This window comes from Saccopteryx bilineata, chromosome 6, assembly GCF_036850765.1.
Source record: "Saccopteryx bilineata isolate mSacBil1 chromosome 6, mSacBil1_pri_phased_curated, whole genome shotgun sequence".
Taxonomy (NCBI): Eukaryota; Metazoa; Chordata; class Mammalia; order Chiroptera; family Emballonuridae; genus Saccopteryx; species Saccopteryx bilineata.
Window position 1 is genome coordinate 156,351,136 of NC_089495.1, and position 12,756 is coordinate 156,363,891.

General features: G+C 40.2%; 1 protein-coding gene across 1 annotated transcript in view; it reads left to right on the plus strand.

The window, feature by feature from the left end:
- Nucleotides 1–12,756, plus strand: part of GNA13 (G protein subunit alpha 13) — a 45,401-nt gene that overhangs the window by 13,478 nt on the left and 19,167 nt on the right. The window contains exon 3 of the mRNA XM_066236994.1: nt 9,468–9,518. Coding sequence (XP_066093091.1) covers nt 9,468–9,518 — 51 coding nt within the window. The remainder of the gene's footprint in view (nt 1–9,467; nt 9,519–12,756) is intronic.

The window sequence follows — 12,756 nt, forward strand, 5'->3', positions numbered from 1 at the left end:
GAAGGAGAGGGGGAGGGGTAGAGAAGCAGATGGGCGCTTCTCCTGTGTGTCCTGGCCGGAAATCGAACCCGGGACTCCTGCACGCCAGGCCGATGCTCTACCACTGAGCCAACTGGCCAGGGCTAAATTTATTTTAATTTTTTAAAAACCTAATAAATAATTGAATGCTATATATTCACAAAGCTGCAAATATTATTTTTTATATAGTTTTAAAAAAAAGAGTAATGTGATTTAGTCTATTGAGTTAAAATACTGCAATGCAAATGTTTGCTATTTTTAACTTGTAACTGACTGTGTTTGCAATAAAACTGTCTTAATTAGCTATAGCTTCAAAAGTGATAGGGACTTAAAAGTTGTTAACATATAGATGGTTTACATTTCAATTCTGGACCAGGGCAGGGAGAATTGTATTTGCTAATAACTTTTTCTCTTGATCTTTTAAATTATGTTATGGTCAAATGTTGCAACCAGTTTTGAGGTTGGTTTTATAATTTAGTAAGAAACCTAAGGTTTCACCTCACATTTGGTGGTTAATGTAAGATATCTTTCTTTTGAAAAAGTAGGCTCTTTATTTTTAAAAAGCTATAGGAATATATACTGCTATTTAAAAAATATATACAAATATATACTGCTCAACTATATAGGAATATATATACTTTGTTTTAAAAGAACTGTATAGGAATATATATAGGGTATATTTCAAAAGGCATATGAAATGATAAAGGTTTTGATTTTTTTTATTAAACGAACATCAGAAAAGCAAGTGACAAGTCAAAGTTGTTCAATTATGCAATTAAGATGCAAACCCTTCGGCCCTGGCCGGTTGGCTCAGCGGTAGAGCGTCTGCCTGGCGTGCAGGGGACCCGGGTTCGGTTCCCGGCAAGGGCACATAGGAGAAGCGTCCATTTGCTTCTCCACCCCCCCCCCCCCCTCCTTCCTCTCTGTCTCTCTCTTCCCCTCCCGCAGCCAAGGCTCCATTGGAGCAAGGATGGCCCGGGCGCTGGGGATGGCTCCTTGGCCTCTGCCCCAGGCGGCAGAGCAACACCCTGGATGGGCAGAGCATCGCCCCCTGGTGGGCAGAGCATCGCCCCTGGTGGGCTTGCTGGGTGGATCCCGGTCGGGCACATGCGGGAGTCTGTCTGACTGTCTCTCCCCGTTTCCAGCTTCAGAAAAATAAAAGAAAATTTTAAAAAAAGGTGCAAACCCTTCTTTTATTTCATAGGTGAAAATGCACTATACAAAATACTGAAAGTACTGGAGTGTCTGCACGTTTCCTGATCCCCTAAATTTTATGAGCAGTGTATATGTCCATCTGATGGTTTTTCTCTGTATTTATATTTTATACTATATGCAGGTAATAAGGTTTGCAGGCGTCCCCAAACTACAGCCCGCGGGCTGCATGCAGCACCCTGAGGCCATTTATCCGGCCCCCCGCCGCACTTCTGGAAGGGGTACCTCTTTCATTGGTGGTCAGTGAGGGGAGCACTGTATGTTGCGGCCCTCCAACGGTCTGAGGGACAGTGAACTGGCCCCCTGTGTAAAAAGTTTGGGGACCCCTGGTTTAGAGCATGACTTTGAGTGCATTTTCATTATAATCATCTGAATTCTTTTCATGAAAAAGACAAGGAGAGCAGGACCATCATGGGGAGCAGATTTCAAGGGTCAGTTATTCTTCAACAGGTCTGATAACATTCAGCTAGGACCATCATGGGGAGCAGATTTCAAGGGTCAGTTATTCTTCAACAGGTCTGATAACATTCAGCTGGCAGCTCAGTAACAGATGATTAGTGAACACCTATTAATGAGCAGGCATTTCATTGTGATCTGGGTATTTGCTAATGAGCCAAATGAGAGTAATCTCTGTTCTCATTGATGTTAGATGCTAATTGGAGGAATTTATATTACATAGCCAGCCAGATAATCCCACATGTGATAAATGCTCTGAAGGAAAAGAAAGAGAACTAGTGACAACACAAAAGGATGGTTTGAGGAGGTGGACATTTAGGTTAAGACCCCATGGGAGAGAAAGGGTCAGGCAGGCGAAGAGAGGGAGGAGTCTGATGGGCAGGAGTACCATGTGTGTAGGGCCTCAGGTGGGGAAGGCTTGCTGGAGTGTGCAGATTAGAGGGAAGGGAGGAGAGGAGTCAGTCAGTATTTATCGAGAAACTTTCTACTGCTCTGGGTGCTGAGCAGGTCCAGAGTTAGGTGACAGCCACAGAGATGTGGAGAAGACATTCAGGGTGTACTTTGTAGGGAAAGTCATTGGAATTCTGACAGATTGGCTATGAGTTGAGGGGGAGGTATATGTTAAGAGTGACTTGAGTTTCCAGTTTTAACAATGGGGGGGAGCTTTTTGCTGAAATGAAAAGATTGTAAGAAAAGAGTTTGATAGGGAGATTAAGGTTTTAATTTGGGTACATTAGGTTGAGATCTCTGTGAGACATGCAGGTGGTATCAAGTGGACCGCTTGATACATGAGTCTGGAATCCAGGGCAGAGCTTTGAGCTAGAGGCAGAAATTTAATTGTTTGTATTCGTTTTCGTTTATCATTTAAAATCTGTAGACTGCGTAATTTCTCAGGAGAAGAATGTAAAAGAGGTCAGGGCCAAGAATAGTTTTGACGAACCTTCAACCTTTTGTGAATGTTCAGAGGAGGAGATGCTAGCAGAAATACCAGAAAAATGGAAGCAGTTCAGTAACATGTAATGCCATGGACTCGAGGAAAGTGTTTCAGTGGAGAAAAACATGGTCAGTGGTTCCACATGTCACTGAGAAGTCTTGTAGGTAAAGACTGATGTGTCCGTCGGTTTTGGCAACAGGGAGGTTACGTGAGGGAAGAAGCCAGGCTGGCTGGAAGGGCCGGAAGAGGGAAGAGGTGAGGAGGTAGAGAAGACCCACTTGCAATTAAGCTGACTGTTCTCATTTCTCCCTGCAGTACTTTCAACCACCTACCTAGCTTAGAAGGTTGGATTTTTTCAAATCCTTTTAAAGTTCAAGAGAACATTGTGTTTATATTAACCAGTTTCTTTGAATCTCACTCTCAGATGAAGAGTTAATATTTGTTAATAATATCATTAATCTGTTAGACCAGGCAAATACAGAAGACCTTTTCCCTCTGTACTTAATTTACTTATGACATTTCTTATTTAGTGGGGACAATACTTTGATCAGTTATGTAGACATGGCATTCATTCCTTTCTTTGTTCTTTTAGCAAACATGTATTGAATACATTCCCTTAGTATGTTCTGGACTGATTAGGCAGGCGCTGGGGACCCAAGGGACTCAACTGCCTGTCTAGTTGTCTTAATAGAGGCTCTCAATCCAGTGGGGAGCAGACAGAGAAAGTCAATCACCAGCTGCAAATCATAATGATAAATGCTGGGGTATTTGTTGCTTTTCGGCCAAGGGTATGCAGAATCTGTTTACTAACCTAGAAAAGACTCAAGAGAGCATGTAGTTCTGTTCACTTCATTTTACACATAAAACAAAGATCCATAGAGGTTAAGATCATAGGTAGTTTTGGTGATAGAGCCATGTTTCAGACTCAGGGGTGTAAGACTCCATAGCCCAGGGTGGATATTCACTACTAACTATGCTTTCCTGCGTTCCTTGATTGCACAATTAACCAAATAATGACTTGGAAAAGGAAACACTATACCAACATAAGTTTTGAGCATTTTCCCCACATTCAGTAGTATTGTTGCATTGCTTTGCTGTCTGACATGAAGGATGCTTGGCGATGGGGAAGAGAGAGAAGGTCATTCAAGCTGTTGTGAGCTGTGGAGCTTCTCTGCTGGTGAGAGTTGGAATGAGAGATTGAGCCCTCAACTGATAATAAAGCGATCTGAGGTTTCCTCATCTGCTGTGTGATCTTAGGCGCATAGAATGACATTATTAATTAAAGTTGGTTGTTAATGTTACTTAATGCTGATTATTGTGTAATGTTTGAGTTGTGGGGAGTTTCAGGGTTCGTTGTAGCATGTCATAGAGCAGAACTTTCCATCTCATCCATATTCACGAGGACTTCTGGTTATCATAAAGTGCTCTTATAGGCCCTCTCTATTTAGTTATCAGGGGAATTGAAACTATATTTGAGAAGTATGACTGTTAGAAAACTGTATTTTATTTTTTTCTTTTTAACAATTGAGATTCTTTTTGAGAATAAAAAATTTTTACTACTGAGAGGTTCTAGTTCTAGCACAGCTAAGTGTTTCTTTGTATGCTGTTAGGATTGTATATGATTGACTCTTTTCAGAAAAGTATTTTAACTTAGAGGAATTTCTTACAACTAAGCTTTTTAAAGTTTAAGTTTTAAAATACGTATATCTGTCCATTGTAGGAAATCATCAAATTAGTCACTTAGACCATCACCTAAGACATCTTTGATGATATTTGGTGTATTTCCTTCGGGTATTTCATTCAATACAACATTGGGTGTTGAGACAAACTTTTCTGTACTTTCTGTACAATTTTATATCCTGTTCATTTCGTGTTGCAACATTAGTGTTTCCTGGAGGAGGTGATTTTTTTCAGAGAACCAGTAAGGCATTCTTCTAGAAAGTGGATGTGATTTTTTTTTCCTTTTTTTTACTTAAATGGAAAATTCTTTCGTGTGTGTGTGTGTGTGTGTGTGTGTATTTAAAAGAACAGAAAGTGGTGTCACTAAATGGCAATGTAGACTAAAAAGGGGTAAATCTTTACCATGTTGCTACCTTTTTGAGCAGTGTTATATATCATATTAAGAGCTAGCCCTGGCCCTGGCTGGTTGGCTCAGCGGTAGAGTGTCGGCCTGGCGTGTGGGGGACCCGGGTTCTATTCCCGGCCAGGGCACATAGGAGAAGCGCCCATTTGCTTCTCCACCCCCCCCTTCCTCTCTGTCTCTCTCTTCCCCTCCCGCAGCCAAGGCTCCATTGGAGCAAAGATGTCTCGGGCGCTGGGGATGGCTCCTCGGCCTCTGCCCCAGGTAATAGAGTGGCTCTGGTCACGGCAGAGCGTCGCTCCTGGTGGGCGTGCCGGGTGGATCCCGGTCGGGCACATGCGGGAGTCTGTCTGACTGTCTCTCCCCGTTTCCAGCTTCAGTAAAAAAAAAAAGAGAAAAAAGAAAAAAAAAAAAGAGCTAGCCCTGCTCTGTAACATTAAACTTCTTCCTTACTTTTGAAATTTGTATTTCATTTTTAAGGGAAGATTTCTTTTTAAATGCTGGCCTCAACTCTGGAATCTATATTATTTTAAAGAAGGGACTGTAATTTCTTTTTTTTTGAGAGAGAGAGAGCGACAGAGACTAGAAGGGAGAGAGATAAGAAGCATCCACTCATACTTGCGTCACTTTTAGTTGTTTATTGATTGCTTCTCATGGGGGAGGAGGGCTCAAACTGAGCCAGTGACCCCTTGCTTAAGCCAGACCATGGCCTTAAGCCAGAGAGAGACCTTGGGCGCAAGCCAGAGACTATGGGGTCATGTCAATGAAGCCGCGCTAAAGCTGGCGATCTTGGGGCTTTGATTCTGGGACCTCAGTGTCCCAGATTGATGTTTTATCCACTGTACCATCACGTGTCAGGCCGGGGCTATAATTCTTATACAAACTTTTGAGAGTAATTGATACTTCTTAAGATTATAAAATTAAATAGTTTATAAGTATTAGATACACATGCATAAATAATAAGATACACATGTACACTAACCCAGTAGCTCAGTTGGTTGAAGTGTTGTCCCCGTACACAAAGGTTGCAGGTCCAGTCCCTGGTTAGGGTACATACAAGAATCAATAAATGAAAGAACAAATTGATGTTTCTCTCTCTCTTTCTCTTCCTTCTGCTCTCTCTAAATAAATTTAGATTAAAAAGAGATGTACGTGTGCTCAAAAATGCTTATTAGTGTATAGGTAAGTTATTCTCCACCTATTTCTAGGATAAAACATTTTAATAAAATAAGGTTCTTTTTTATGACTTCTGTAATTGGAGAATTATTAAACCACATTGTACATTTTGTGTTAGGTATAAATTGGAATTTGATGGGACTACAGGAATACTCCTAGAAAACTTAAATCTAGTTTTAAATTATTTTGGTGATAAGTCTAATTGGAAAATGATATAAAAAAGAAATGTATTCATTTGTGAGCAGTGGCAAAGAAAGGGCAGTTTATAAAAGAACTTAGTTCTTTCCAAAAATCTCTTTCTACTTTTGTGCACTAGTTTATTTTTATAGCTGTATGCAAGGAAGAATTAAAATTGTCTAAATTAGGTTTTTTATGGACATTTCAATTTAGGCTATTATAAACTATCTTAGATTAAACTAGATAGGTATTTAATTTGAAAAAATGTTCCTAGATATTGGGGTGATTTATGTTGTAACTATTTTGAGCTCTTTTGGAAGTTTTAAGTGATACACATAGAAAAGACTGGTAAGAAAGACATTTGAAACTGCATTCACTTGGCGTCTACATGATTTTGACCTATCTACAGATCAAAGAAAAATAGCTTATAGTTTTTTGATTATAAGTAAATCCATCTTGCTCCTCATGAACCACACAAAAAGGCGTGAATGGTAGTACTTTATGCGTTAATGATAAAGGTAGCAATGTCCCTCTTATTAAAAATGTACTACAAAAAATAAAAACATGTGCTGTGCATCACATCAGTACTTTACAATGGTTTTCCCAAACAGAAATGAATAGAGAACATCATTAAGCAAAAGTAGGTCATCTCAAAGATAAGGAACAGTAAAAGAGGTTCTTTGTGAAGACCAGGCAAAATGAGAATGTTGGAAGGGCAGTGAGGAAAGCAGTGAGACTGCTCCGTGGCAGGCTCTGAGAACCTGGAGGATGCCTGTCCTGTGTGAAACGCTAGGCTGGCTCTTCATTAGATTTTATTTTGAAATTAAAATTAAAGGGAGAAAAAGAAATGGAATTCATTGTAGAGATGGCATATTTCAAATATTTGATTTCAAATGGGATGATTTCAAGATCTTTTCACTTTAGAACCATTTTCAAAGCTATGACCACATTCTTTAAATATAATTAGTCCTGGTTTTATGTTTACTGTCTTTAAGGAATTAAGTATAATGTTATAATCTTAGATTTCAGAGAGTGTCAGCAGAGCAATAACATGTTGTATTTCATATTTCCATGCGAGTATGCAAAGAGACAAAAAAAGAAAGGACAAATAGGACGGGAAGTGGAGTCTTGGTCTTTGTACTAGCCACTTCCTTAGCATGAAATGAAGAGTCTTGATTCAATAGCCATACTTTCTTCATTTTGTACCTTATTTCTATTTTGCATTTGATTCTTGCTTTAAAACGTATAAATAAATGTTAGATGAAAAAGCTTATATTACACAAAGTCTCTACATAGAATATTGTCCAAAAGATCCTTATTTAGATGTGGCGTCACAAAGATATTTATAGCGCTTAAGTTACTAGTGTATACAAATGTGAATTATTGATTTTTTTTTAAACCTATAGGTCACTTTTATTCTTTTTTTTTTTTTTTTTTTTTTTTTGTATTTTTCTGAAGTTGGAAATGGGGAGGCAGTCAGACAGACTCCCACATGCACCCAACCTGGATCCACCCGGCATGCCCACCAGGGGACGATGCTCTGCCCATCTGGGGCATTGCTTTGTTGCAACCAGGGCCATTCTAGCATCTGAGGCAGAGGCTACAGAGCCATCCTCAGCGCCCAGGCCAACTTTGCTCCAATGGAGCCTTGGCTGTGGGAGGGGAAGAGAGAGACAGAGAGGAAGGAGAGGGGGAGGGGTGGAGAAGCAGATGGGCGCTTCTCCTGTATGCCCTGGCTGGGAATCGAACCCGGGACTCCTGCATGCCAGGCCAACGCTCTACCACTGAGCCAACCGGCCAGGGCTGTAGGTCACTTTTAAAGGCAAGTTAATATGTTTCCTATTGAATAATTTCTCCAAACTTACACTTATTGAAACCTGCTTAATGAATATTCAGAAAACATTTTTATCTGGCTTAGTTTGGGGACTATAAAACTCATGAAAATTAAATGCATATTATAGGTAGATAAAAACCTTACTATGGCGATAGGTATAACACAATATTGCAATACAGTTCACAGTTGTAATTAATTTAAGGAGTAAACAGATTTCTTGTTTTCTCTCTTCTGATTATTTCTCTTTGGAATATTTCAAACTTGCAAATAGGACTTAATATACATGGCAAGTATATATATGGCCACTTTAAACCATTGGACTTAGCCATTTTAGAATATAAACATCTATTTAGTAGTTAATGACTACTTCAAGAAATGGTTTGCTGTTAAATTATTAAAATACTTCTATTTTTCTAACTAGATTTCTGTCTTAAGGCCAGATTTTCATCATATACCTCAACCAAAACAACCTAAAGTAGCAGTTCAAATGCAAAAGCAGATAAATGTCTTACTGTCTCTTATTAAGATATACTAGAAATATGTTAACTGGTAATAGGTTTACTATCAATGTATTTTAATGAATTAATGAAACATTTGTTAAAATTTCTGTTTTACTTTCTAATACGGTAGATATCAGTAGGTATAACCCACATGAGCAGAAGTCTCTTTGGGATCCTCAAGAATCTCAATATGTGAAGAGGGATCCTGAGATTAAAAATTGTGAGAACTGCTACTTTCTGAGGCCTGTGACTGAAAGTATGGTCCTAGAAATCATCTGAACTGCAGAAAATTCCCCTTCCCCCATCAGAACCTACAGTAGAGCAAGATCTTCCAGTGATTCCTCGCGTGCAGAAAGGATCACCGCCTTCAGGAACGGGCAGAGCAGCCTGGGGCAGGGAAGTGCGCTGGTAGTGGACATCTAACAGGAAAGGGAAAACCCAGGGAGAGAGCCCTAGGGACGCAGAGACCCAAGCCTGCTTTCTCCACATGGTTTCCTTCTCTGTCCTCTGCGCAAGCATTTCCTTCTAGGAATGTATTCTCATACAGTTTATTTAGATATCTGAAGTTGCCTGGAGGGCCAATTGAAATCTGGGCTCAGAGAGAGGAGGCTGGTCCCATAGGAAAACAGACCTATTGGAGCAGCATTACTCACAATCTTAGCAAGGGGTGTCTCCAGGCCGGGCCTGTTCTGGAAGACTTTTTTATATGGTGTTCTCGCCTCATCTCTGGTTTGCTCCTGTCTGAAGATAACTACCATTGGTATAACCCTAAGGTAGAAAGATGTAGACAAAAAGAATCCAACTTAAATTTTAGTTGATATCAAAAGCATACATGTAATCCTATCCAAGTAAATGATCACTTGGGGTTATCACTTATGTAAAGCCTTTGTGAAATTAACCAGGCGCTGGCACTTTGTGGCAGAGGCAGACATTTTATATGTTTTTAGTGGGGTTAGCTGTTCAGTCTGAAGCAAACTATGTTTGGATTAAGTGTACGACCAGACAGTTTAATATAAACTGTTGTAACAAAATCTTCCATTTCTAAGTCCTAATAACTGTTTATTTTCTTCTTGCTTTTAGGGTGAATCTGTAAAATATTTCCTGGATAACTTGGATAAACTTGGAGAACCAGTAAGTTTTTAAACTGAGTGTTTAGTGCCATTTGAAAGCAGTAGTCAGGATATTGACGTTAGGACATTTAGGAAAATTATGGGTCAAGCTGTTTGCTTCTTTCTGTTTCTTAGTGGCTGTATTCTGACTGATCCTGCTTCAGTTTTTCTCCCTCTACCACCCAGCTTTCTGCCATTTCCTTAAGGAACACCCTATCCACTGCTTCGTAAAAGTAAAACTGTTTAGAGAAAGAGTGTGTATTTTAAAATGAGATTGCACATTATATGTTCTACTTCACTGTCTTTTGTATTTTTTTGTAAGCAGAAACAGAAAGAACACCATGGGTTAATTGATCTAAAAACCTTTCAGAAAGTGGTATTTTCCAGTTTGGGACCCCTTTGCGTTGAGTTACAGTGTAGGAGGGCTAGATTCTGAAGGCCTGATGTAGGGACTCCTTGGTGCAGAATAAGGGGTCGCCCTTGGAAAGAGAGTTGGTGCTTTTCCTGCTGCCCTGAGAGGCAGCAGCTCGCTGCTGGCACTGTGGCCGCCCTGGCTCCCTGGGCTCACTGCGGGCAGAGCGCTGCACTGTCAGTTCTCTGTATTGAACTCATGCAGAATACGTCATTAGAAGAAAGGTTTCTGCTGACTGGAAAATGTTTGGAAGCCATTGCCCTGAAGTTATTTGTTACTTGCTAAATTTAACATAGTTTTGTTTACTTCCTCTTAAAGCAAATTTCTGTTATCAATTTAATATAATCTCATGGGTTCTTTGAGATATGTAACTTTAAAAATAGTATAAATGAAGGAAAGTACAAATTGAAACCCATCACAAGTAGGAAAGCAACATGCTAGTGGATCTAGGACATGTGAAAAATTACCCTCTTTTTTTTTTTTTTTTTTTTTTTTTTTTTTGCCTGACGAGGCTGTGGCGCAGTGGATAGAGCCTCAGACTGGAATGTGGAGGACCCAGGTTCAAAACCCCGAGGTCACCAGCTTGAGCACAGGCTCATAGACATAACCTCATGGTCGCTGGCTTAAGCCCAAAGGTCACTGGTTTGAGCAAGGGATCACTCGCTCCGCTGTAGCCTCCTGGTCAAGGCACATATGAGAAAGCAGTTAGTGAACAACTAAGGTGTCGCAATGAAGAACTGATGCTTCTCATCTCTCTCCCTTCCTGTGTGTCTGTCCCTCTCCCTGTCTCTCTCTCTCTCTCTCTCTCTCACACACACACACACACACACACAAAATTATTCTTTTTGCTCTGGATAATTTTCTATTTTCCTTTATTTTGTATTTTGCTAAATTGTATTTACCCTTAAAATCATTGTTTTTCTTCTTTCTGTTTTTTATTTATCTGTTTTTACTCAGTCCACATTAGTGACACTCTTTATTAAGACTTATTTCCTGTCTCTTTTCCATCTGGCTGGATTATAAGCCTTTAAAATAAGTTAAGAGAAGTCTTAATAGGTGAACTAATTTTTAAGAGTTATTCCGTATTTTCCACTTTAGATACTGACCTGTTCTTCTTTCTTTTTTTCCCTGACCTGCTGTCCATATAGGCCGTACTGTGGCTTTTCATCTAGGCCTCTTTTGAGTGTACTGTTTAAAGTAGGACCCCTCCTCTTGTTTTCAGTATCAGCCTTTACTTTTTTCAAACTTCTTTGCCCTTATTACAGTTGGTTTATATATTTATATGTATATTGGTCTTTTACCCACCTCTTTCTATAAGGGTGAGGATCTCATCTTTTGATTGTAAAGAGCTGAATTTTTAATGCCTACTGACAGTGCCTGACATGTACTAGGCACTCAACAAATGGCTTTTGAATGGATGACTATCATCCAACTCCAGTGAGTTTTGTATTAGCTGCTTAATTCTCATGTTGAGGACAATTCTGCAGCCACATTCAGAATTAAAAAAAAAAAGTTGTAATTGATAGGTAGTTGTAAAGGAGGAAAGAAACCTAAGTGTGCTATCATTTGGACACACATTCTCTGCGTGTTAGGCAGTGCTGCGTTTGCTTCTCCGTCTCTGCCTTAAATACCAGAGCCACTGAAGCCTCATAACTCTGGTGGGTGGAACAGCACACGGGCCAAGGACACGGCTTATGCAGCCAGAGTACCTCACTTTGTCCCCACATACTATCACATTAGCGATTAGGGCTTCAACATATGAATTAGGGGAAACAATGCAGTCTGTAGTACCCAGTAATGTGCTCAGAATAGTGTATGTAATAAATGCTCAATGTTAGCTTTTTTGTTCTTTGATCCATGTGTTTGAGGAACTCATTCTAGTCTGAGACAAAACTAATATACATAAAGCAAGCAGAGGACAGTTAAATGATACTGGTCACAAGATAGTATTAGTCACTAAATGGAGAGACATGTTTTGGCTAGAGAAGCCAGAAAGAGTAAGTGAAAGATGGGTTGGCATTAGATATGGAAAGAGAAGATGTGGCTCACCGAGAAGGCAGGACACTTGGATGTGTTTAGTTCAGGGGCACATCTGTCTGACAAAGGGTATGTGAAGTTCTTGGTTCTAACTCATAAAAACAATGTCTGGAAGGCAGGAGCTCGGGTTGGCGTGCGTTGCTCACTGCAGTTGCACTGTAGTGCAGGTCAGTGAGCGGGTAATGGTATCGTCACATGAAGAATTGTGCAGGTCTTGGTGTTAGGCCTGTGGTGAGCCTGCACAGGGTAGAACAGAGTCTGCCAGTTCTAGAAAACAGGGAATAAGGAGGGCCATGAAAGCCAGTCAGCAAAGTTAGGATCTGGTAGAGGAAGGAACCGCTCCATAAGTTCTGAAACCATCATGAGAAGGGGTCCGGTTTGGGAGTGTCTCAGAGAGGGGACCAAGAGGTGCAAGACATTCATGGCAGAGACCCAGTGAAGAGATGGTAATCCATGTCCGAGATGGAAAACATGGGGACAATGGAAATAACGAGGAAAGGGAAAATGTAAGCAAGATTCAGGGAAGTATTAACAGGATTTAATGCAAGATAGGAGACGATGGAAAAGAGTCCAAGGTGCTAGAGAAGCTTTAAAGAAAGCCGACATTGTTGATGGGGCTGGAAGTAAAAGGAAAACGTACTGGTTGGACTTACAGGAGTTGGTAAGGAAGAAAATGAGTTTTCTTATTGAATACGTTGTGTTTGTGAGTAAGTGGTCAAGTGCAAGTGAATGGTGAGCATTTAAAAACGAGACCAGTGAGACTTGAGTGGAAGTTGACCTGCCTATCACTGCCTCCTTGATTTCCCCATCA